Source organism: Rutilus rutilus (genome assembly GCF_951802725.1).
Source record: "Rutilus rutilus genome assembly, chromosome: 11".
Lineage (NCBI taxonomy): Eukaryota > Metazoa > Chordata > Actinopteri > Cypriniformes > Leuciscidae > Rutilus > Rutilus rutilus.
Window position 1 is genome coordinate 38,961,739 of NC_140216.1, and position 19,358 is coordinate 38,981,096.

Consider the following 19,358-nt stretch of genomic DNA (forward strand, 5'->3'; position numbering starts at 1 on the left):
AAAACATCCAGTCTCAAATGCAAACTTTTTCTGAACTACCATTAAAAACATTGGATTGTTTCTCAAATGTGCATTTGGATTAGAGTTCCTCGATTCAATGAACATGTCATTAGGCCTGTTCTCAGAGGAGATGTGCTGATGTGCTTCATTTCAACATGCTGCAGCTCTTCTCGCTCATTTTGGGTATTAAATATCACATATTTGGCATTATTCCTTGAGGGCAGGTGCTGCAAAATCCTGAAATACGATCTTTACACAGAAGCCCCTGTCCGAAGCCCTCAGTTCAGGTGAACGAAAGCTTCCCTCCTTCATGAGACGTGTTTGAGAGCAGGAGGAGAAGTGACCAATCAGAGGGCTGGAAGAGCCTGTACCTGAGCAGGTGTGAGGATCTCTAAAGCTGATCTGTGTGTGTTTGTGTGCAGTCTCTCGGACCTATATTTCAACAGAAGACCCCTCTTAATACCGAAACACGGGATAAAACACTCAGATTATGGAGGCTAGAGTTGTTCTAGTACTTTGCTTCGCCAGCCTCGGCGTGTTTTCCGGCGCGCGAGGCGATAAAAAGGACATTTACGCGAAAGTTGTGGAATTGGTGGCTCCAGGTGAAGAGTTCCTCACAGAAGATGCTCTTGTCTCGGTGTTTGAGCGGCTGGAGAACCGTGTGCAGTGTTTCGGTGTGTCGTGTGGAAAGGTAGGTTATATTTGCGCACTTTTGGAGAGGTCGAGGTCCAGCGCGCGCCCGCGGCGGCTGAAGGCTCGTGCGCTACACCTTGACTGAAGAATCGCGTAAATTACTGTTATAAGGGCTAAAATACAATCTTACAGAATAATATAAAATAAAATTAGAAGGTACGAAAGGTTTGGAGAGAGAGAATAAATCGTGTGTAAGGGAAATAAAGAATCAGTGCAGTTGACAGAAAACTTTCACAGTGTCGAAGTGGTTAAATGTTTAAAGGGAACGTGTGTTGTTACTGGTCTCGAAGTTTTTTAAGCTTTACACCATTTTAATCTTCTTTTATGTAATCCTGTGGTGTGAAAAAATACTTTTCGAGTGTATAAAAGAATCCGTTCATGCAGCACCCGTTGGCCGCTGTTGGGGCATGTTGTCTCAACGCGGACCTGTGACACATCTGTATTATTAAATGGGATTAGAGATTTAATTTATTGTCTTTGCTGTAGAATTAAAACCGTAAACAATTATGAAATGCAAAACAATTCATGGTTACAAAATCAGATGTGACAACTTACCCCAGCTTGGAAAAAAAACAGACTGTCTTAATGTTTTCCATTTTTTTTATTGTGTTCACAAAACTACAGATTTCTAGGTGTTTGAAACCAACATAACCATCTTGATCACCATAAGCATTACTATAAAAGGCGTTTGTGGAACTGGACTCTTGACTTTTTAATTTATAAGTTACTGAGATATGCCTATAGATTTGTCTGCACTATAACACAGACCAGCGTTACGAAATATATTACCAACAGTGCAAATTATGAACAGTGAATCCATGGTTTTATGAGAAAATCTGACTGAAAACTTGCTTAAATCATCACTGAGGTCAGATATGTTAATGTTTTTTATTTAATCAGTAATCATATAGGCCTGCAAGTTTTTTGAAGTGGTGTAACACATAAACAGCACTTGTACTGTATTTGATATCTGTACAAACTAATATAATAATTACTACTGTAAAGCCTTAGTAAATTATTGTTGGTCTGCTCAATAGTTGATGACAGTGGTAGGTAACGTGTCCCACAGTTTTACTGTATTAGCTGTGATGTTTTGGCAGAAAGTTTTGTACATTGAACTTTATTACTTTGAAGATTGATTATTTGTAATTGGAGATTAAGTGTTTGTCCGAAAAAAGTATTTTGAAAAAAAATTCAGTGGGTTAAATATTATCTTTTCTATTATAACTTTTCAAGTATAGAGTTTGAGGTTTGTAAGCAGCAACATATTTCCACAAAAAGACTAAACAGAATATTATCTCACATATATATCACTCTGAAAATACTGTAAACAGCCTGTTTTTAGGAAGAACATGTTATATAAATGATATACTGTATACAAACAAACCCCTCTGAAACCATTCAGAATATTAATATGTATAAAACTGTAAAGTTTAGTGTACGTAAAGCGGCTGGTGTGGAGATTTCTGATTGGGAAAAAACGAACGGCCTTTAAAGATATGCATATGAACTGAAATCTACGGATGCAAATACAAAAAGTGCAATAAAACAAACACTTAAATGTGTGTATTTTGGATGTTTTATTTCTGCTAGCTGAAAGAAGACATGTTATGGAACCAAATTAGCCTAAAATCTCAAAATTGACCAGTGCATGAAAAAATCCAATGGTTTTGCCTCTATTGTCTTGATTTAAATACAAAACAGTTGCATTAAATACAACAGTTATATACTTTCTTATCTAGACTCCATCATCCCATTATGGAAACTTGTTTCCGCCATGGAATAAAATGATTTAAAAGATAACTGTGACTTTTATATCACAATTTTACAATTGAGAGTTATAAAGTCAGAATTGCAAGTCCAGTTCTGAGGAAAAAAAAACACTGACTTATTTCTCAGAATTGCTAGTTAATATCTCACAATTCTGACTTTATAACTCGCAATTGTGAGTTACATTTTTAAGTAAAATCAAATTGGCTGTACAAGTCATTTCAACTCTTTTTTAAAAATCTTGTTGAATCTTGAATAACTTAAAGTTGAAATCGTCAAATTATCTTGATGAGCTAAAGTGATGGACATTACATCTGTTATTTGTTATCTTTTACGTGAAGAAGAGACGATCTACGCACCAACCCAAACGAGCGTTCAGACGGCACGCAAAAGCTTGCTCATAGCCTATAATTCAATTCATTTTTGTGACGCGCTCCACAAACTCCACGTAAAGGAAACCGAGACGGCATAAAACAGCATCCTATGTTTCATTTTACAATGTTTCGTTTTAATTGAGTGTACGCAAATAAAAAAGTTTTTATTATAGACCCTTTACAGTTTCCAATGATGCATATCTATTCTTATCTGTATGACCGTAACTTTCCGTGATTTCTTGAAAAAGTGTAATATTGAATTGTGCATCTGTGATTATACTGACTGATTATATCTCAACACTGCTTGCGTGTTCCCGGGGGCGGGGCTTATGTAAATTTTAGTGTTGGTGATGTCACTAACCCGGTAGGAAGCTTGTGTAGTCTCTACCAGCCGTTTGTTGTAGTCCTTAAAAAGCCATTTCTTTAAAAGCAAATCTCTCCCTTTGCTTTGAACTTTGAGCGTTGTAACTTTGCAGATGTTGTTTATGCTCAAACAGCAACATTACACACTAACTGCAGTTAGAAAAGTGAAATCATAATCAACCACCCCTTTAAGTTGTTTTCCGCTGCAATAATGAGACAAAATCATTTGGCATTGGGCCGATTTGTGTCGTGGTCCAGTGAAGTACTTCACTTTAAAAAAAATAAAACTTAAAATAAAAATAAAAACTCACTTTTTCTCCTCGTCGCTCATATTTCTGGGATTTCTTGAAAAAGCACAATATTGAACTCTATGCATCCGTGATTATCTCTATGCATCTCTCTCTCTCAGTGTCTTTCAGTGGAGGGTCTCCATCAGCTGTTGAACTACAGCAGCTCACAGGGGCTCCAGATGGAGGATTTCTTCATCATGGCTCCTGGATGCTGTTTGTTCCTGAGCGCTCCGGCTGAAACCTGCAGCGCCGTTCACGAGGGCCAATGGGGCGTCGAGACCGATCGCTTCATCCAAACCATCCTCGGCCACAACCACGATCACAACACCTCCACCACCGCTCATCCTCCTCATGGAGACATCAGTGACTATGAGGGATTGGAGAAGCTGTTTCACGATATGGAGAAGTACTATCAGCCCGACACACATGAGGTGTGTATCGTATTTCATTTTCATGTTGTTTAGTGCATGCTCACGGTCAGTGTTGGGGAAAGTTACTTTTAAAAGTAATGCATTACAATATTGCGTTACTCCCAAAAAAAGTAAGTAATAGCATTACTTAGTTACGTTTTATGAAAAGAAATGCGTTACATTACTTTTGCGTTATTTTTTCTCACCTGTGCTGGGCTTGCTTGTTTGTTTTTTAATAACATAAAAAAAAAGTTTTATTTTTGGCAAAAGTTAAGGCCCTTTCACTCTGAAAGTGAAATGAATAATCCTCAGGCTGGAGGAAATGCATATTTACTCCTGTACAGTAGAGGGCGCCGCTCAAACAAACCGTTCAGATGCTGTTATTCTGGATTAAAGAACAATATAGGAGAAGAAAGTTCAACACTCTTATTTCTAAATCTAATCTAAAGTAATTTTTGCTTATTAATATGGTTGAATTAGATCATTGAAGGTCAGCAGCAAAGACATTGGTTAATAAAGTGAGATTAAATACATAAAGTATATTTGTGTAATTTAATATAGTTTTGCGTAACATTCTGAGATTGCATGATTTTACTGTTTTTATTCATTTTGAGGAATACTGAATGTTTTCGTGGCAGTGAGATGAGTTAATGCACGTTCACATATAGTCTAGAACTAAAATAACCATCATGTTTACACACACACAAACACACACACACACACACACACACACACACCTCCTCACTTTATTTCTCTCAACATGGGGACAGGAGAGCTGTCAGTCAATACATGTGAAACAGTAACTAGCGTTACTTATTTGAAAAAGTAACTTAGATATTTTTGTTATGATTAAAAGTAATGCGTTATTTTACTAGTTACTTTTAAAAGTAATCTGATTACGTAACTCAAGTTACTTGTAATTAGTTCCCCCGACACTGCTCACGGTTATCTGGAATGTATTGCAAAGGCTAATTGCAGCTTGACTTGTGTTACTGAGAATGACAGCAAGACAGGATTCAAGCTGACACTTCCACGCTGACGGACACGTGTCTTGTGTTTCTCCTCCAGCCCTGTCTCTCTCTGAAGGACATCGTGGAAGAGAGCAGCTCTCATCACGGAGATCACGTGCACGTGGAGCTGGACGCCGTGATGGGAAACGTCCTCTATCACGCTCTGAGAGGAGACTGCATGAAAGCACATGTGCTTCCCGAGCAGGAGTTCTTCCTGGATTACATCTTCAGCCGCTTCGGCTCGGAAAACCTCACGCTTCATGGTATGACTGGCTGACAATCCTGCAGGACACCTCTCTCCATAGTCTTTTCTATACCACTCGGCTCAGACTCTATTGAAATAAAACTGAAATAAAATATAAATAGTAGATGGAAAAATTTCAACTTTGGCAACTACTGTATTTTGAATTAGTTTTTTTTTCATTTTTTTTTCATTTTAGTTAAAGTTTTAGTAAGTTGTGTTTGTCATTTTTATTCATTTTTTTATATGTCTGTATAGTTTTTATTCATTTTTATTTTATTTTTATTTTTAGTTATTTTAGTACAAAAATTATAAATCCAAAATAAGTTATTGTTTACCTAATATATGTGTGTGTACTGTGTATAATTATTTTGTATATATAAATACACATACATATGCATGTATATATTTAAGAAAAAAATGTTAATTATATTTAAAATATTTATATTTATATATAATATAAATTATGAATAAATATACATACAGTATATACATGCAAATATTTCTTAAATATATACATGCATATGTGTGTATTTATATATATATATACAAAATAATTATACACAGTACACACACGTATATATATATTACGTAAACACAAACTTTTATTTTGGATGCGATTAATTGTTGCCCAGCACTAAAATTTATATTATTTTATTTTATTTTATTTTATTTTATTTTATTTTATTTTATTTTATTTTATTTTATTTTATTTTATTTTATTTTATTTTAATTGTTTTAGTAACGATAATAGCCCTGCAACAAACTGAAATGAAATAAAATAAGTATAAGCTGAAGTACTAAAATTACTAGTAAAAAAATAAAATTATTTAACATTAAAAATATTAATAAATTCAGTAATAATATGTCAAACCTACTAAGATAACTGACTTTAACTGTTTGCAAGTAGCAAATCAGGGTCAGTTGTTGTGTCTGGTTGTGCTAACAGTAACACTCATACTTTATAGTTCCCTACCATTAAGTATTTTGGGTAACACTTTTATTTTACAGTGTCCTTGTTACATAACATGTCAATAACATGTAACATGTAATTACCGTAGTAATAACAGTAAATTATGCATAATTGCATGCAACTAACCCTCAACCAAACTCTAATCCTACCCTAACCCTATAGTAAGTAAATGTGGTTGCTTAATATTACTCAGTACTTAAACATATAATTACACTGTAACAATGACACCTTAAAATAAAGGTAACCGTATTTTGTAAAGTTTTTGTCACATGTGCTTTTGCAGAGCTGTGATGTAAGCCAGTAGCTATTGGCTGTTTAGACCGGATGCGCTCTGTGACATCCTTCAACAAAGAAAAAACAATGATGTGGTCTTTAATGTAACATATTTGCTCTTATGATCATGATTTTTTTAAAATAATGTTACTCTTCTCAGATTTCGAAGAGCTTCTACAGGCCTTAAAGCTGGGCGGAGAGGAACATGAGCATGAGCATGAGCATGATGAAGATCACCTTCACAGGACAACGAGCCGTGCGGAGAGCCATCAGACCAACAGCAGCTGGGACACGGTAACCTGCAGACAACCTCACACACTTCACAATAACGTCTCATTTGTTAACATTACTTAATGCATTAACTTGAAATAAACATTAACAAAGATTAATACATGTTTTAGAAGAATTGTTCATTGTTAGTTCATGTTAACTTGATTGTTAATTGAAACCTTTTTAAAAAGTGTTACCAATAATTTAATATGTAATAATTACTAATTTAACAACACATTTTCATGTTCACGGTTCTCTGGTGTCGGTTAATGATCACATGAAATGAATAATCACAGATAAAATAAATAAATATTTTTTCTATTTTTTATTATTATTATTGTAAAATTAATACTTAGTAAAATTTTACTTTTTTCACATTCAAAATTACTTACTTACCGAAAACATATTCTTGAAGTCTTCCTGATATTTTAAGTTAATAAATACCGGTATTTAATAATTGAATTAATAATAATTCATAATTTAACAAGAATTATGCATGTTCCCAATTCTTTGATGTCGGTTAACATTAAATGCAGGAAAAAAAACATGTTTATAAATGTCAAATTTTCTCACATAAATTATTACATTTAAGTGGGGTTTTTTTATGTTGCTTACTTTTTTTGCAATTAAATTAATTATTAACATTTAATTAACTCCCAAACCCAGTTCAGGAAACCCTGTGGTAATCAATCATGCAATAATTTAAACAAACAAAGTAATACATTTGGACACATTAACTCAAAACTCACACCATTTTTTTATATTATTATTATTAACTTTGATTTTATGGACGAATATGTTATTTCCCAGAATGCATTACCTGCGTTTAAACCTTTGAATAGCAATCCCACTTTTATCATTTCAATTCCAATTCCAGATTGTGTGGTTTGCAAAAACTTACAGCAGCATATAAGTGTGGCTTTCTCCTTTTATGGGGCATCATGGGAAATCTTTGCACGCCTCTGGAATCTAATCATTTAGCCGTGGCGCTTGACGAAGAGAGCAATCATGTGTCTGCGTGAGAAATGATATGGAGGCCTGTGACATGAAGGATGATGGATGTCCGTGGCGCGCGCTGCATGTTTCATCTGTCCACACTCATAATCAGAGTGAAATTAAGCAGTACATGTGATCTGAGCTCGTTTTGAATCATGATGAATGTTTCCCATTTCTTTAAGCTCACGCGCGGTCTAAATAAGACCTGTCATCTGACATCCGTGGAATTAATATTTCAGCAAATAGTAAATACGAGTGTTTCACGCGTGATTATCTGAGCATCAGCAGCGCTGCGGTGTGAGATGAAATATTAATGGAAACAAATGTTTTATGCATTTCTTCATTTGCATGTGTCCGTGTGGATTACGGTGCGCGCGCAGACCTGTTTCAGCGCCGAAGAGCTGATGAGGATCTACGGGCTGAGCTCTTCATCACTGACCCGAGATCAGTTCACAGAGCTCAGTCCTGCTCTGATCCAGCAGATCCTCAGCGGAGGCTGTTCTGAGATCAGTCCGACGCCGACGAGCCCTGATTCTCTCAGCACCGCAGAGAGTGAGTGATCAACATGATTCAGATGTTAACAACCTCCTTCAACTAATACAGTCTACTCTGTTGTTTAAAATATACTCGTAATAATATGTAATGGTTAAATCAAAGCTCGCATAATGAAATATACATGGTTAATAAACATGTAGGCTAATAAACAATCATATCTCACCCAAAAATCTTAAGAAAACTGCTTAAAGAACATCAGGCCTGTTTGAATTTATTTATTTATTTTATTTTTTGCAATCTGACATCCACTGTAAAAAAAAATATATATATATATATATATATATGATTATTAAGTTATGACATGTGTTTTGACATTGCTTTAACTCATCAAAATATTTTTTTTAACTTTTTTTATAAGTTATACAAGATTCAACTCATTTTTAAAGCATTTTAAGGTAATTTAAGTTGAAATTAAGCACATTAAAAATAATAATTTACTGTATATTGTTAATAATAATAGAGATAATATTCTAATTAAAATAATAATTATTAATAATATTTAAGGTAAAGTAGGTTTGCAAGTATGCATCATTGAGATAATATTATAGTTTTTATTTTATATTTTCCGTTTTCATTTGAATTTTGTTGTTTTTATTCATTTTTAGTTTTTCTATATAGTGTTTATTAATTAAAAAAAAATCATTTTAGTCATTTTAGAACATCAAGTTAAACTAAACAAAAATGGGAAAGGATGAAACAAAATACAGGTTTTATTCTTTATTTCTGTTAACCTTTATTTAATTTAAAACAATGAAAGCATTTTTTATGGTTTTCATTTTAGTTAACTATAATAACATTAGTATGTGTCATGGTAGTAATTGTTGTACTGAATTTAACTTCAGGAGAAAATGTGCCTAATTGTAATTGACAATGCAAAAAAAAAAAAAAAAAAAAAAAATCTCCTAAAAATAGTTAATATAAAAAAAATTAAAAAAAAAATTGTTAAAGACCCAAAGATCTCAATATAAACTCATACAGTATAATTTATTCTCAATGAGTGAAAAATACTGCTATATGTGTTGTAAAAGATTTATTTGGAAGTATGAATTGTATTTATGAACCGAAGTGATCTAAAGTGACATCAAATCCTGCAGCGTTTCCTCGTATCAAACCTGCTTCTGCCGAGCGCAGTGTGAACGGTGTGCCGGAGCTCAAAGCTCTCGTTTGTGGTGTTGATCCACACACACACACACACACACACACACACACACACACACTGAATGCCTCCTCTGTGCGCAGGGTACGGATATGCCACGCTGGCGAACCTCATCATCTGTCTGATGGCCATGTTTGGGATCGTGGTGCTGCTGTTCTCGGCCTGTACGCGAGTGTTCGAGTTCTGCATCCAGTTCTGCATCAGTCTGGCGGTGGGCTCGCTGACTGGAGACGCTCTGCTGCATCTGCTGCCCGCGGTGACACAACCTTTCTGCCCTTTCTGCCCTTTCAGCATCTCATAGGCAAAATATGAGGATTTTATGCTGGGAAAATGTCTAAAAATGTAGTTAAAAGTGTGAACACAGTATAGAAATGTGCCTCTGAAGAGAGAAATCACAATGCTCAACCTATTTTATGACTGATTTGTCACTTTTATTCATCAAGGATGCATTAAATTGATCAAAAATGACAGTGAAGACAATTATAATATTACAAAAGGTTATATTTCAAATAAATGCTGTTCTTTTGAACTTTCTATTCATCAAAGAATCCTGAGAAATAAAATGCATCAGTTTCCACAAAAATATGAAACTGTTTTCAACATTAATAATATATATAAATAATATCATATTAGAGTGATTTGTGAAGGATCATGTGACACTGAAGACTGGAGTAATGATGCTGAAAATTCAGCTTTGATCACATGGAATAAATTACACTTTACTGTATATTCACATAGAACACAGATATTTAACTTTGTAATATTGTTTTCACTGTATTTTTGATCAAAATAATGCAGCGTTGGTGAGCACTTCTCTCAGAAACATTAAAGACTCTTACAGTGTTCAGTTCGTTACGGAAACGGTTTCGGTCCTCGTTTAGTCAGACTGAATCTGTATTTGCATGATCTGAGATAACACTGATATTTAAATCCACTACGCCACATTTGCCAACATCTGTTCATATATTAGTGTCAGTTTAGTATTATTTGAACACTGTAATTGTATGTATTATTATTTTACTTATCATTTATGTATTATTTATTTTATAACTGGATTTTATTTTTTTCAGTTATATACTATAGTTACTATATTTTCAGTTTTCATTTTCACCTTAGTTAAAGGCAGGGTAGGTAGGATTTATTAAAAATTAAAGATCCAAATTTGTTAAAACTTTCTATATATATCAATACATAATTAAAATATAAGAACTCTGAAAAAAAGAGTATAAAAATCAAGTGACTCTAGACCGTTTAATCTGTATTAAACACAGCTCATTATTTCGATTCGGGACGAATCAAAGGATTGGCTTAGGCGACTGTCACTCTCTCGCAACCATGGCAACCACCCTTTTGCCACACAGCACCTGCCCACTTGCGCGCGACCGTTTGATTTGAGGAGTGCGAGAGGCACGGAACCTGATCACACCTCCGTCCAGTAGATGGCGGTAATGCACTATGTTTGCAAGCTGCCAATAAAATCTATCGAAGAAGAAGAAGAAGGCACTGAACCTAGGAATACCAAAACAATGGCAGAGAAAGAGCAATCTAAATTTACAGTACCGGCATATGCAGTTAGTGAAGGCAAACCAGGCAAAAAAATGCCCCTTCCCCTCCGCTTGTCTCAGGTAAATAATGCGTCCTCTAGCTCAGCGGTCGGAGTCGCGCGTTCATGTGTTTTGGGGACGTGGCTTTGGAAGAAGCACAGAAATGAGGGGGTGGAGTGAATGGAAATAATGAGATGTCTTTAAAACAGTCGTGAGAGGTCTACAGACACTCGATTTTGATACTTTCTTTTTCAGAGTACTTACATTTTAATTATGTATTGATATGTACATAAAGTTTAAACAAATTTGAAAAATAATATTTTTAGACCATTTCTACCTACCCTGCCTTTAAGTTTTAGTAATTTTATTATGTGCTTTTGTAATTTGTATTAGTTTTGTTTAGATTACATTTATTTTTGTTTTAGTTTGAGTAGTTTTAGAACTTGTTTTCAGTTAGTTGCCAATTCAACATTTTTTAATCTAATTCTTTTCAGCTGTATTTAAATGAATAAAAAAAAAATGGAATAGTTTTAGTTAACGATAACAACCCTGCTTTAAATCGTTTATTATTCTGACCTTGATTGAAATATCAGTTCATCATGATGCACTATAATGATTGTATCTCCTTATACAGTCCATCCCAAATCACGAGGCACGCTGCCAAGCGCAGGTTAACCTGTAACTCTGAAAACATCCGAAAGGGCAAAGGACTGTTTATTTCATATTTCATATCGCTGGCATGTCCAAGTCTTCATGCAACGAGATACACTTTAAAAAAAAAATAGTAGTTGTAAATAAAAAAAAAATATTATACTTTCTACTTCAAAATTCAATGCGTTACTTGACGTTTCTTTGCAATTAATTGTGTTTAATAATTAATTAGTAGCTTCACCTTCATATATCTCTCATGCCGTTCCGCGATCCCTCTCTGCCTGAAGCTCAGAGAAACGTCCAATTCCTGGTTTAACAGTGCAGAATGGGTCTTGGCGGCAGGCCTGGCACCCGTTATTACTCATAATACACCACTATGGTAAAACTCAAAGCTCACATAGTGAAATATGCATGGCTAATAAACATGTAGGCTTATAAACAATCAAATCTCACCCAAAAATCTAAAGAAAACAAGTAGTTTCGGCTTAAAGAACATGTTGATTGAAAAGAGTGTTTTTGCAATGTGACATTCACTGTAAAAAATGATATGATCAATAAGTTATGACAACGTGTGTTAATACATCTCATCAAAATAAGTCAAGCAATTTTCAACTTTAGAAAAAAAACTTTAAAAAAAAAAAAGAAAAATTTTAATGTAATTTAAGTTGAAATTACTTAAACATCCAAGTTGATTGTGCTTAAAATTTTTAGGTAGCAACATTTTATTACAGCGTTGAGCGTTGTTTTATTTTAATGACGTAAGCACATTAAAAATAATTATATACTGTATAATATTAATATTAATAGAAATTATACTCTAATAAAAAACATGAATAATAATTAAGGTAAATTCGTTTTTTTTTTATATATTTTCCGTTTTCATTTGAATTTGAATTATAGTAATTTTTTTTTTATTAGTTTAGTCTTTCTATATAGTTTTTATTAATTTAAAATAGTTTTAGTTATTTTAGAACATCGTTAAACTAAACAAAAATGAGAAATTATGAAATAAAATGAAATAAAAAAAGGTTTTTATACTGTATTTCTGTTAATGTTTATGTAATTTAAATCGATAAAAGCATTTTTTTTTTTAATGGTTTTAGTCAACTATAATAACACCAGTATGCATCATGGTAGTAATTGTTGAACTGAATTGAACTTCAGGAGATTTAGGAGGAAATGTGCCGGATTGTAATGGACGTTCTGCGATCACTCTCAGCCTGAAGCTCATAGAAACGTCCCGTTTCCCGGGTTAACGGGGCAGAACCCGTTATTTCCCCCGAGCGCTGACATCGCCCACGTTCCCTCATCCGTTTAGATCCGTGTCAACATAACTACAGCCCTGTCATACCATGTCATCGGCCTGAGTGGAAAATAACCGGATTGCTGAGAAGAAAGTGCGCTCTCTTATTGAGTGTGGACAGGAGTTACTCTACAGCCCTGCTGGGAAATCAAAGCACAATCAGAGCCTCTGACTGGCGTTAATGTCATCGTCCGGCTGTGTTTTCATGGCTCTGTGTCTCTGTGCAGTTCTTAGGCCTTCACGTTCATGAAGACGGACACGATCACTCAGAGGAGAACCTGGACTACGTGTACAAACTCCTGGTGCTTCTCGCGGGCATCTATGTCTTCTTCCTGATGGAGAGCATCTTCGCCATTATCACCCGCTCACAACATCACCACCATCACGATGACGTGAGTGTTTTCCGTGTCTCCTGAGCGTTCCCGTCCCACATGATCCGATGATTGTGAGTTGATTCCCGGACCTGTGTTCACAGGAGGAGTCTGAGGTCCATCACTGCGACCACGGCCGAGTCCTGCAGATGTTCCAGAAAGAGAGACAGAACAATCACTCCAGCTCTCAGGCGGACCTGGTGAGAAAACCACGGAGAAGTGTGGGAAAGAGTCTTTGTTAATGAATAAACTAATACTAATAGAGTCTAAATTCAGAAGAAGGGTTATTTTAGTATCATGCTATTATAGTTTTATTCATATTTTTATATTTTACATTTTCATTCTCATCTTTAGTTACATTTTTAGTTGTTTTGATGGGTGTTTTGTCTATTTATTTATTCATTCATTCATTCATTCATTCATTCATTCATTCATTCATTTATTCATTTATTTATTTATTTATTTATTTATTTATCAACACTACCTTTAAAAAGTTTGGAATAATTAAGAAAAAAATTAAATTCAGCTTTGATCACAGGAATAATTTACATTTTACAATATATTCACATAGAAAACATCTATATTAAATTGTAATAATATTTCACAATATTACTGTTTTTACTGTATTTTTTAATCAAATAAATGCAGTCTTGGTGAGCAAGAGAGACTTATTTCAACATTAAATCATTAAAAAAAAAATGTAACTTTGTTTTCCAAACTTTTGACCTGTAGTGTATTTGTTTTTTTATTAATTAATTGTTCTAATGTAATTAAATTTAATGCAGTCTCTATTCTAGGTTGTACGAGATGTGCTATTAATGAATATTTGATTATTATTATTATTGTAGGTTGATGCTGAAAAAAAAGAGAAGTCCTTCGTTGGCTCGAAAAGAGGTGATAATACTGTGTGTAAATGCCATATTCATGTTCTGCACGTGGAACGGAGTAAAATGAGCCGTTGAATGCAGATAACCGTCAGGCCTGCATGTTCACAGTGGTCTTGTCTTCTCCTCCAGAGCAGCGTTTGCTTCCCTTCATGATCACCATAGGAGATGGCATCCATAACTTTGCGGACGGCCTGGCTCTCGGCGCGGCGTTCTCCATCTCGTGGAGATCCGGTCTGGCCACGTCTCTTGCTGTGCTCTGCCATGAGCTGCCGCATGAGCTAGGTGAGCGCCGGATTATATGATCAGAAATGCAATCATATTTTCAAGTATTATTAGAATGTAAAATCAGCTGTTCTCTATGTGAATATCTAGTAAAGTGTAATTTATTCCTGTGATCAAAGCTGAATTTTCAGCATCATTACTCCAGTCTTCAGTGTCACATGATCCTTCAGAAATCATTCTAATATGATGATTTGATGCTCAAGAAACATTTATGATTAATATCAGTGTTGAAAACAGTTGTGCTGCTTCGTATTTGTGTGTAAATACTTTTTTTAGGATCGTTTGATGAATAGAAAGTTCAAAAGAACAGCATTTATTTGAATTATAAATGTCTTTAATGTCACTTTTGATCGATTAGAAGAATCATTTCCACACATGGATTGGCCCCTCCGAGTCCTCTGAAAGTCTTTGGGATGTTAAATAAATGTTGTGATGTTATTTCCATCAAGTTTTGGTCAAGATCATGTATTGACAATGTCCCCTTGTGGGTTTTTTTTTAAGTTCATTTTGACTAAAATGAACATGTTGCATTACAGCTTTTTTTTTTCTGTTTTGAAATTGTGTTATATGTACATACACTTCCCGACCACACAAAAGTTTCATTTGGATTTAAATAGGCAAATGCTTAAGAGTCTATGATTGGATCATTATCGAAGTGATTATTATGTGTCTATCATGTTGGCAACAGTTCTTCTAATCCACTAGATCACATAAAAGATCTTAAGCAAAAATGAATGCAACTCTTGTTGTTGTGATGTTATTTCCATCATTTTTTGGTGAAGATCTTGTATTGTCAAAGCAAGAGTCCAGTGTAAAGTCTCCTCCAGAACACCTCAAACACTCTCAGTGAATTCAAGATCTGGACTCATGTGTGGAAATCATTCTTCATGTTCCTCACAATCATTCTTTCACAATCTGAGTCTGATCTTCACTGTCATCCTGGAATATGACCATGATGTGTTTCCTACATGTGTAAGAAATGAAAAGCTACACACTCCATCAGTCAGTGTTAGAAGAACTGTTACCAAACATATATCATGATAGAAACATAATAATCACTGCAATAATGATCCAATCATAGACTCTTAAACATTTGCCCATTTAAATCCAAACAGCGACTTCTTTTGGCCAGGCGATATATATACACACACACAAACACACAATAGGTCAAATTCCTAAAAAGAACTGGGTCTCTGCTTAATGGCTTGGGGAATGTGTGTCCCATGGTCAAACCTGTTGAGAACCACAGGTCATAATGTGTGGTTAGCGTATGATAAGGACCAATGCCTGTTGACTGGTTTCAGTGTTTGTTCTGAGATAAACTCAACAGGTTGTGTGAAACTCTTTCTGTAAAGACACGCGTCACAGTTCCTGTTGTGAGTCATGGAACGTCCCAGAGAAACACAGATTAGATAGCATTGACTCCTGAGTTCATGAGCGCTCCTTCCTGGTTATGATTTCCTCCTCCTTTCTGCACACACGCGAGAACGAACAAAGAATGAAGGGATTGAAAAATCTCCTGTCTGACGGAGAAATAAACGTACACGCCTCCCTGTGCTGGTGGAATATTCATTCTCAGACATTTTTATGCTTAGTTTAACAGATGATTTTTGATTCAGACCTGTTTTTATGCTTTTTTATTACTTTTTTATTCTAACCAGAGGAGGATTTAATGGCTCGGCAATCGCTCTTTTATTGCTCAGGAGCAATAAGCTAAATTTGTGTCTCTGATTTTATAACTTGCAAATGCAAGTTCACTGTATATCTCTTCAGAATTGTCAGATAAAAAGTCAATTGTCAATTATCTTTCTTTCTTTTTTTTTATTCCCTCGTGAAAACAAGCTTCCAAACGTTGAACCCCAAAATCAAAAGAAAGAAATTAGAAATATATATTTTACATTTAAAAAAATAAAATAAAAAATATATGTATTTTTGTACTGTGACATCCATGCAAATTTCACACAAGATCCTAAAATAGGCTTAATTTGTCTTTTTCTTTGTTTTGGCGTGAAAATTCTTCACAGTTTAGGTGGATTATCAGAGAAGCCGGAAACAAGTTTAAAAAAAAAAAAGTTGCAAATATATCAAATATTATCAGAGTACGTTTTGCAGGAAAATTCCATTTCAATCTTTCTAATTCAGATTTTCACTAACGCATTACTTGCCATTTCTTTGTAATTATCTGTGAAATGTATCAATGACTTGTGAAATTGTAAGTTTTTCAGTGCATTAGAGAGATCTCAGATGGACTTTTCTTTCCTACACTGTCAGAAAAGCTCACTATAACCTTACAGTAGTAATGTATACTAATATACACTGTCCTTGAAGTGTTGTGCCCCAGTAACACACTGTTGTCCCCTCCATGCCGATGTTTTGTGAGTGTGTGCCGTGTCTCTGGTCTCAGGTGATTTCGCGATCCTGTTGCACTGCGGTGTGTCTGTGAAGCGGGCTCTTCTGCTGAACGTCGGCAGCTCTCTCACCTCCTTCATCGGCCTGTACATCGCGCTGTCCTTCTCCACAGACGCCGTGGCTATAGAGTGGATCTCGGCGGTCACCGCTGGACTCTTCCTGTACGTCGGACTGGCAGACATGGTACGTGACCATCATCTTCAGTCTCAGTGTGTTCTCATCCGTCAGAAACAACAGCAGTGTTTGCCGTCGAGTCTTTGACTTTAAACTTCTCTAATGCATTATTTCAGAGTTCGCAGATCCTCTTAAAACCCTTCTTCTCTCGTTTCTCTCGTTCAGCTTCCCTCGCTGGTTCATGTGGACAGTGAAAGACCGTGGCTGGTTTTTGTCCTGCAGAATCTGGGACTTTTAAGCGGCTGGGGCATTTTATTGCTTTTGTCCTTATATGAAGACCAAATCGGGATCTGAATATGATGCATTCGGTTTTATTTGTGCCTTATTCCTATATATCTGTCTGCAAAAACTACATATTAAACATGTGCAATGTGTCGGAATATTGGTAACACTTTACAATAAGGTTTCATTAGTAACATGAATTAATGCATTAAATAAGATTAACCAAAGAAGAGAAATAGTGATAGAAATACAATTGTTCATTAATAGTTCATATTAGCTTAGGTCCATTAAATAATATTATCAGATATAACTTTTGATTTTAATAATGTATTAGTACAATAATTAATGCTTTTAAAGTATTATTTCATTGTTGTTCATGTTAACTAATATTATGAACTTTATTGTGAAGTGTTACCTAAATATTTTTAGTAGTTTTACATTACAACACAGAAAACTTTTGCACATTTTCAGAATCTTTTTTTTATTTTCATCAATTCATCAACATGAATCATAAATTCACGGATGAGATATTCAGCCTTTAATGTACTGTAGCTACTGTCTTTGAATTGAAATGCTGTATTTTTATAAGTAAACACTTATTTCTGTAATTTATTTTTGCATTAGTATTTTTAAAGTAAGATATCAGCCAAAAACACATTTGAAGCATAATAGTATATTACACTTACTGTACTCTTATGATTAAATTCTGCTAGAATGATGGTCAATTCTTTAGATTAGGATCATTAGTTAATTCTCACTATTAACTCTGACTTTTGCCTCAATAAACCCCTAATTACTGCTTATTAATAGTTAGTAAGGTAGTTGTTAAGTTTAGGTATTGAGGATTAAGGCATGTAGAATATGATCATGCAGAATAAGGCATTAATATGTGCTTTATAAGTATTAATAAACAGCCAATATTCTAGTAATATGCATGATAATAAGCAACAATTTGATAGTGAGAATTGGACCTTAAACTAAAGTGTTTCCGAAAGAAGTTTATGAATTAAAATTGTCATTATCCACTGCTATAAATGCAACAGGTTTGATTTAAACCATGTCATGTCAAATCATGTCAAGACTCATCATATATATTTAGAAGATTATAGTAAATGATTATGGACTAGTTTTATGCTACTTTGGTGAACTTGGTGAAGCTTTTTTGTACATTTTGGAGCTTTCCAGTGTTCATTACCATTCATTTTCATTGAAAGAAAACAATCAGCATGAACATTCATTCACTTTTCCATTTGAACTGTCTTTAAGAATTTATGTTTTATAGTAATAATACCTGAAAATAAATCCAAACAAATACTAAATGTCATATTTGTCTCCCAGAGGTCATTCACTGCTACATATATATCACAATCTCACTCGCAGCGTTATAGAGCATGAAGACATGATATCTGTGATTTCATATGCGTTATGCAAGTCATGAGGAGTCTGCTCAGCATTGTGTGTGTGTGTGTGTGTGTGTGTGTGTGTGTGTGTGTGTGTGTGTGTGTGTGTGTGTGTGTGTGTGTGTGTGTGTGTGTGTGTGTGTGAGTGTCATCACTGGTGATGTTGTCTTCAGGTCAAACTCTAAACAGCAGGTTCACAGGGTTTATCTGGCATTATCGACCAGAACCACGCCTCTAAACCTCAAGACAAGCACAGCAGAACTGCAGGACAGGTACAGGTTAACATAACCTTTACTCAGCAGGTGTACAGCTTTAATAGTGTGTGTCATCTGCAAACCTCAGGGGACTGCAGGTCAAATATACTGAATATTTAATAGAAAAACAAAAATATTGAGGATGAATGGATGGATGGATGAATAGAGAGACTAATGGATGTATAGAGACAGACGGATGGACGGATGGATGGATAGAGACAGACGGATGGATGGATGGATGGATGGATGGATGGATGGATAGAGACAGACGGATGGATGGATGGATGGATGGATGGATGGATGGAGACAGAGGAATGGATGGATGGATGGATGGATGGATGGATGGAGACAGAGGAATGGATGGATGGATGGACGGATGGATGGATAGAGACAGACGGATGGATGGATGGATAGAGACAAACGGATGGGCAGATGATGGATGGATTGATAAAAATTATATATATATATATATATTAGGGCTGTCAAA

General features: G+C 34.9%; 1 protein-coding gene across 1 annotated transcript; it reads left to right on the top strand.

The window, feature by feature from the left end:
- Positions 1 to 379: 379 nt before the first annotated feature.
- On the top strand, positions 380 to 18,508 carry slc39a4 (solute carrier family 39 member 4). Its single transcript, XM_084423559.1, has 12 exons — positions 380 to 691; positions 3,610 to 3,921; positions 4,969 to 5,173; positions 6,558 to 6,691; positions 8,044 to 8,215; positions 9,458 to 9,630; positions 13,100 to 13,264; positions 13,348 to 13,443; positions 14,092 to 14,137; positions 14,260 to 14,412; positions 16,817 to 17,004; positions 17,161 to 18,508. The coding sequence occupies exons 1-12, from the start codon at positions 491 to 493 to the stop codon at positions 17,287 to 17,289; spliced, it is 1,974 nt and encodes a 657-aa protein (XP_084279685.1). The 5' UTR covers positions 380 to 490; the 3' UTR covers positions 17,290 to 18,508.
- Positions 18,509 to 19,358: the final 850 nt, after the last annotated feature.

Coding starts and splice junctions, on each gene's coding strand:
- slc39a4 (XM_084423559.1), top strand. CDS start 491: ATGGAGGCTAGAGTTGTTCTAGTACTTTGCTTCGCCAGCCTCGGCGTG. Junction 5,174..6,557: donor GGAAAACCTCACGCTTCATG/GTATGACTGGCT, acceptor TACTCTTCTCAG/ATTTCGAAGAGCTTCTACAG. Junction 13,265..13,347: donor ATCACCACCATCACGATGAC/GTGAGTGTTTTC, acceptor CTGTGTTCACAG/GAGGAGTCTGAGGTCCATCA.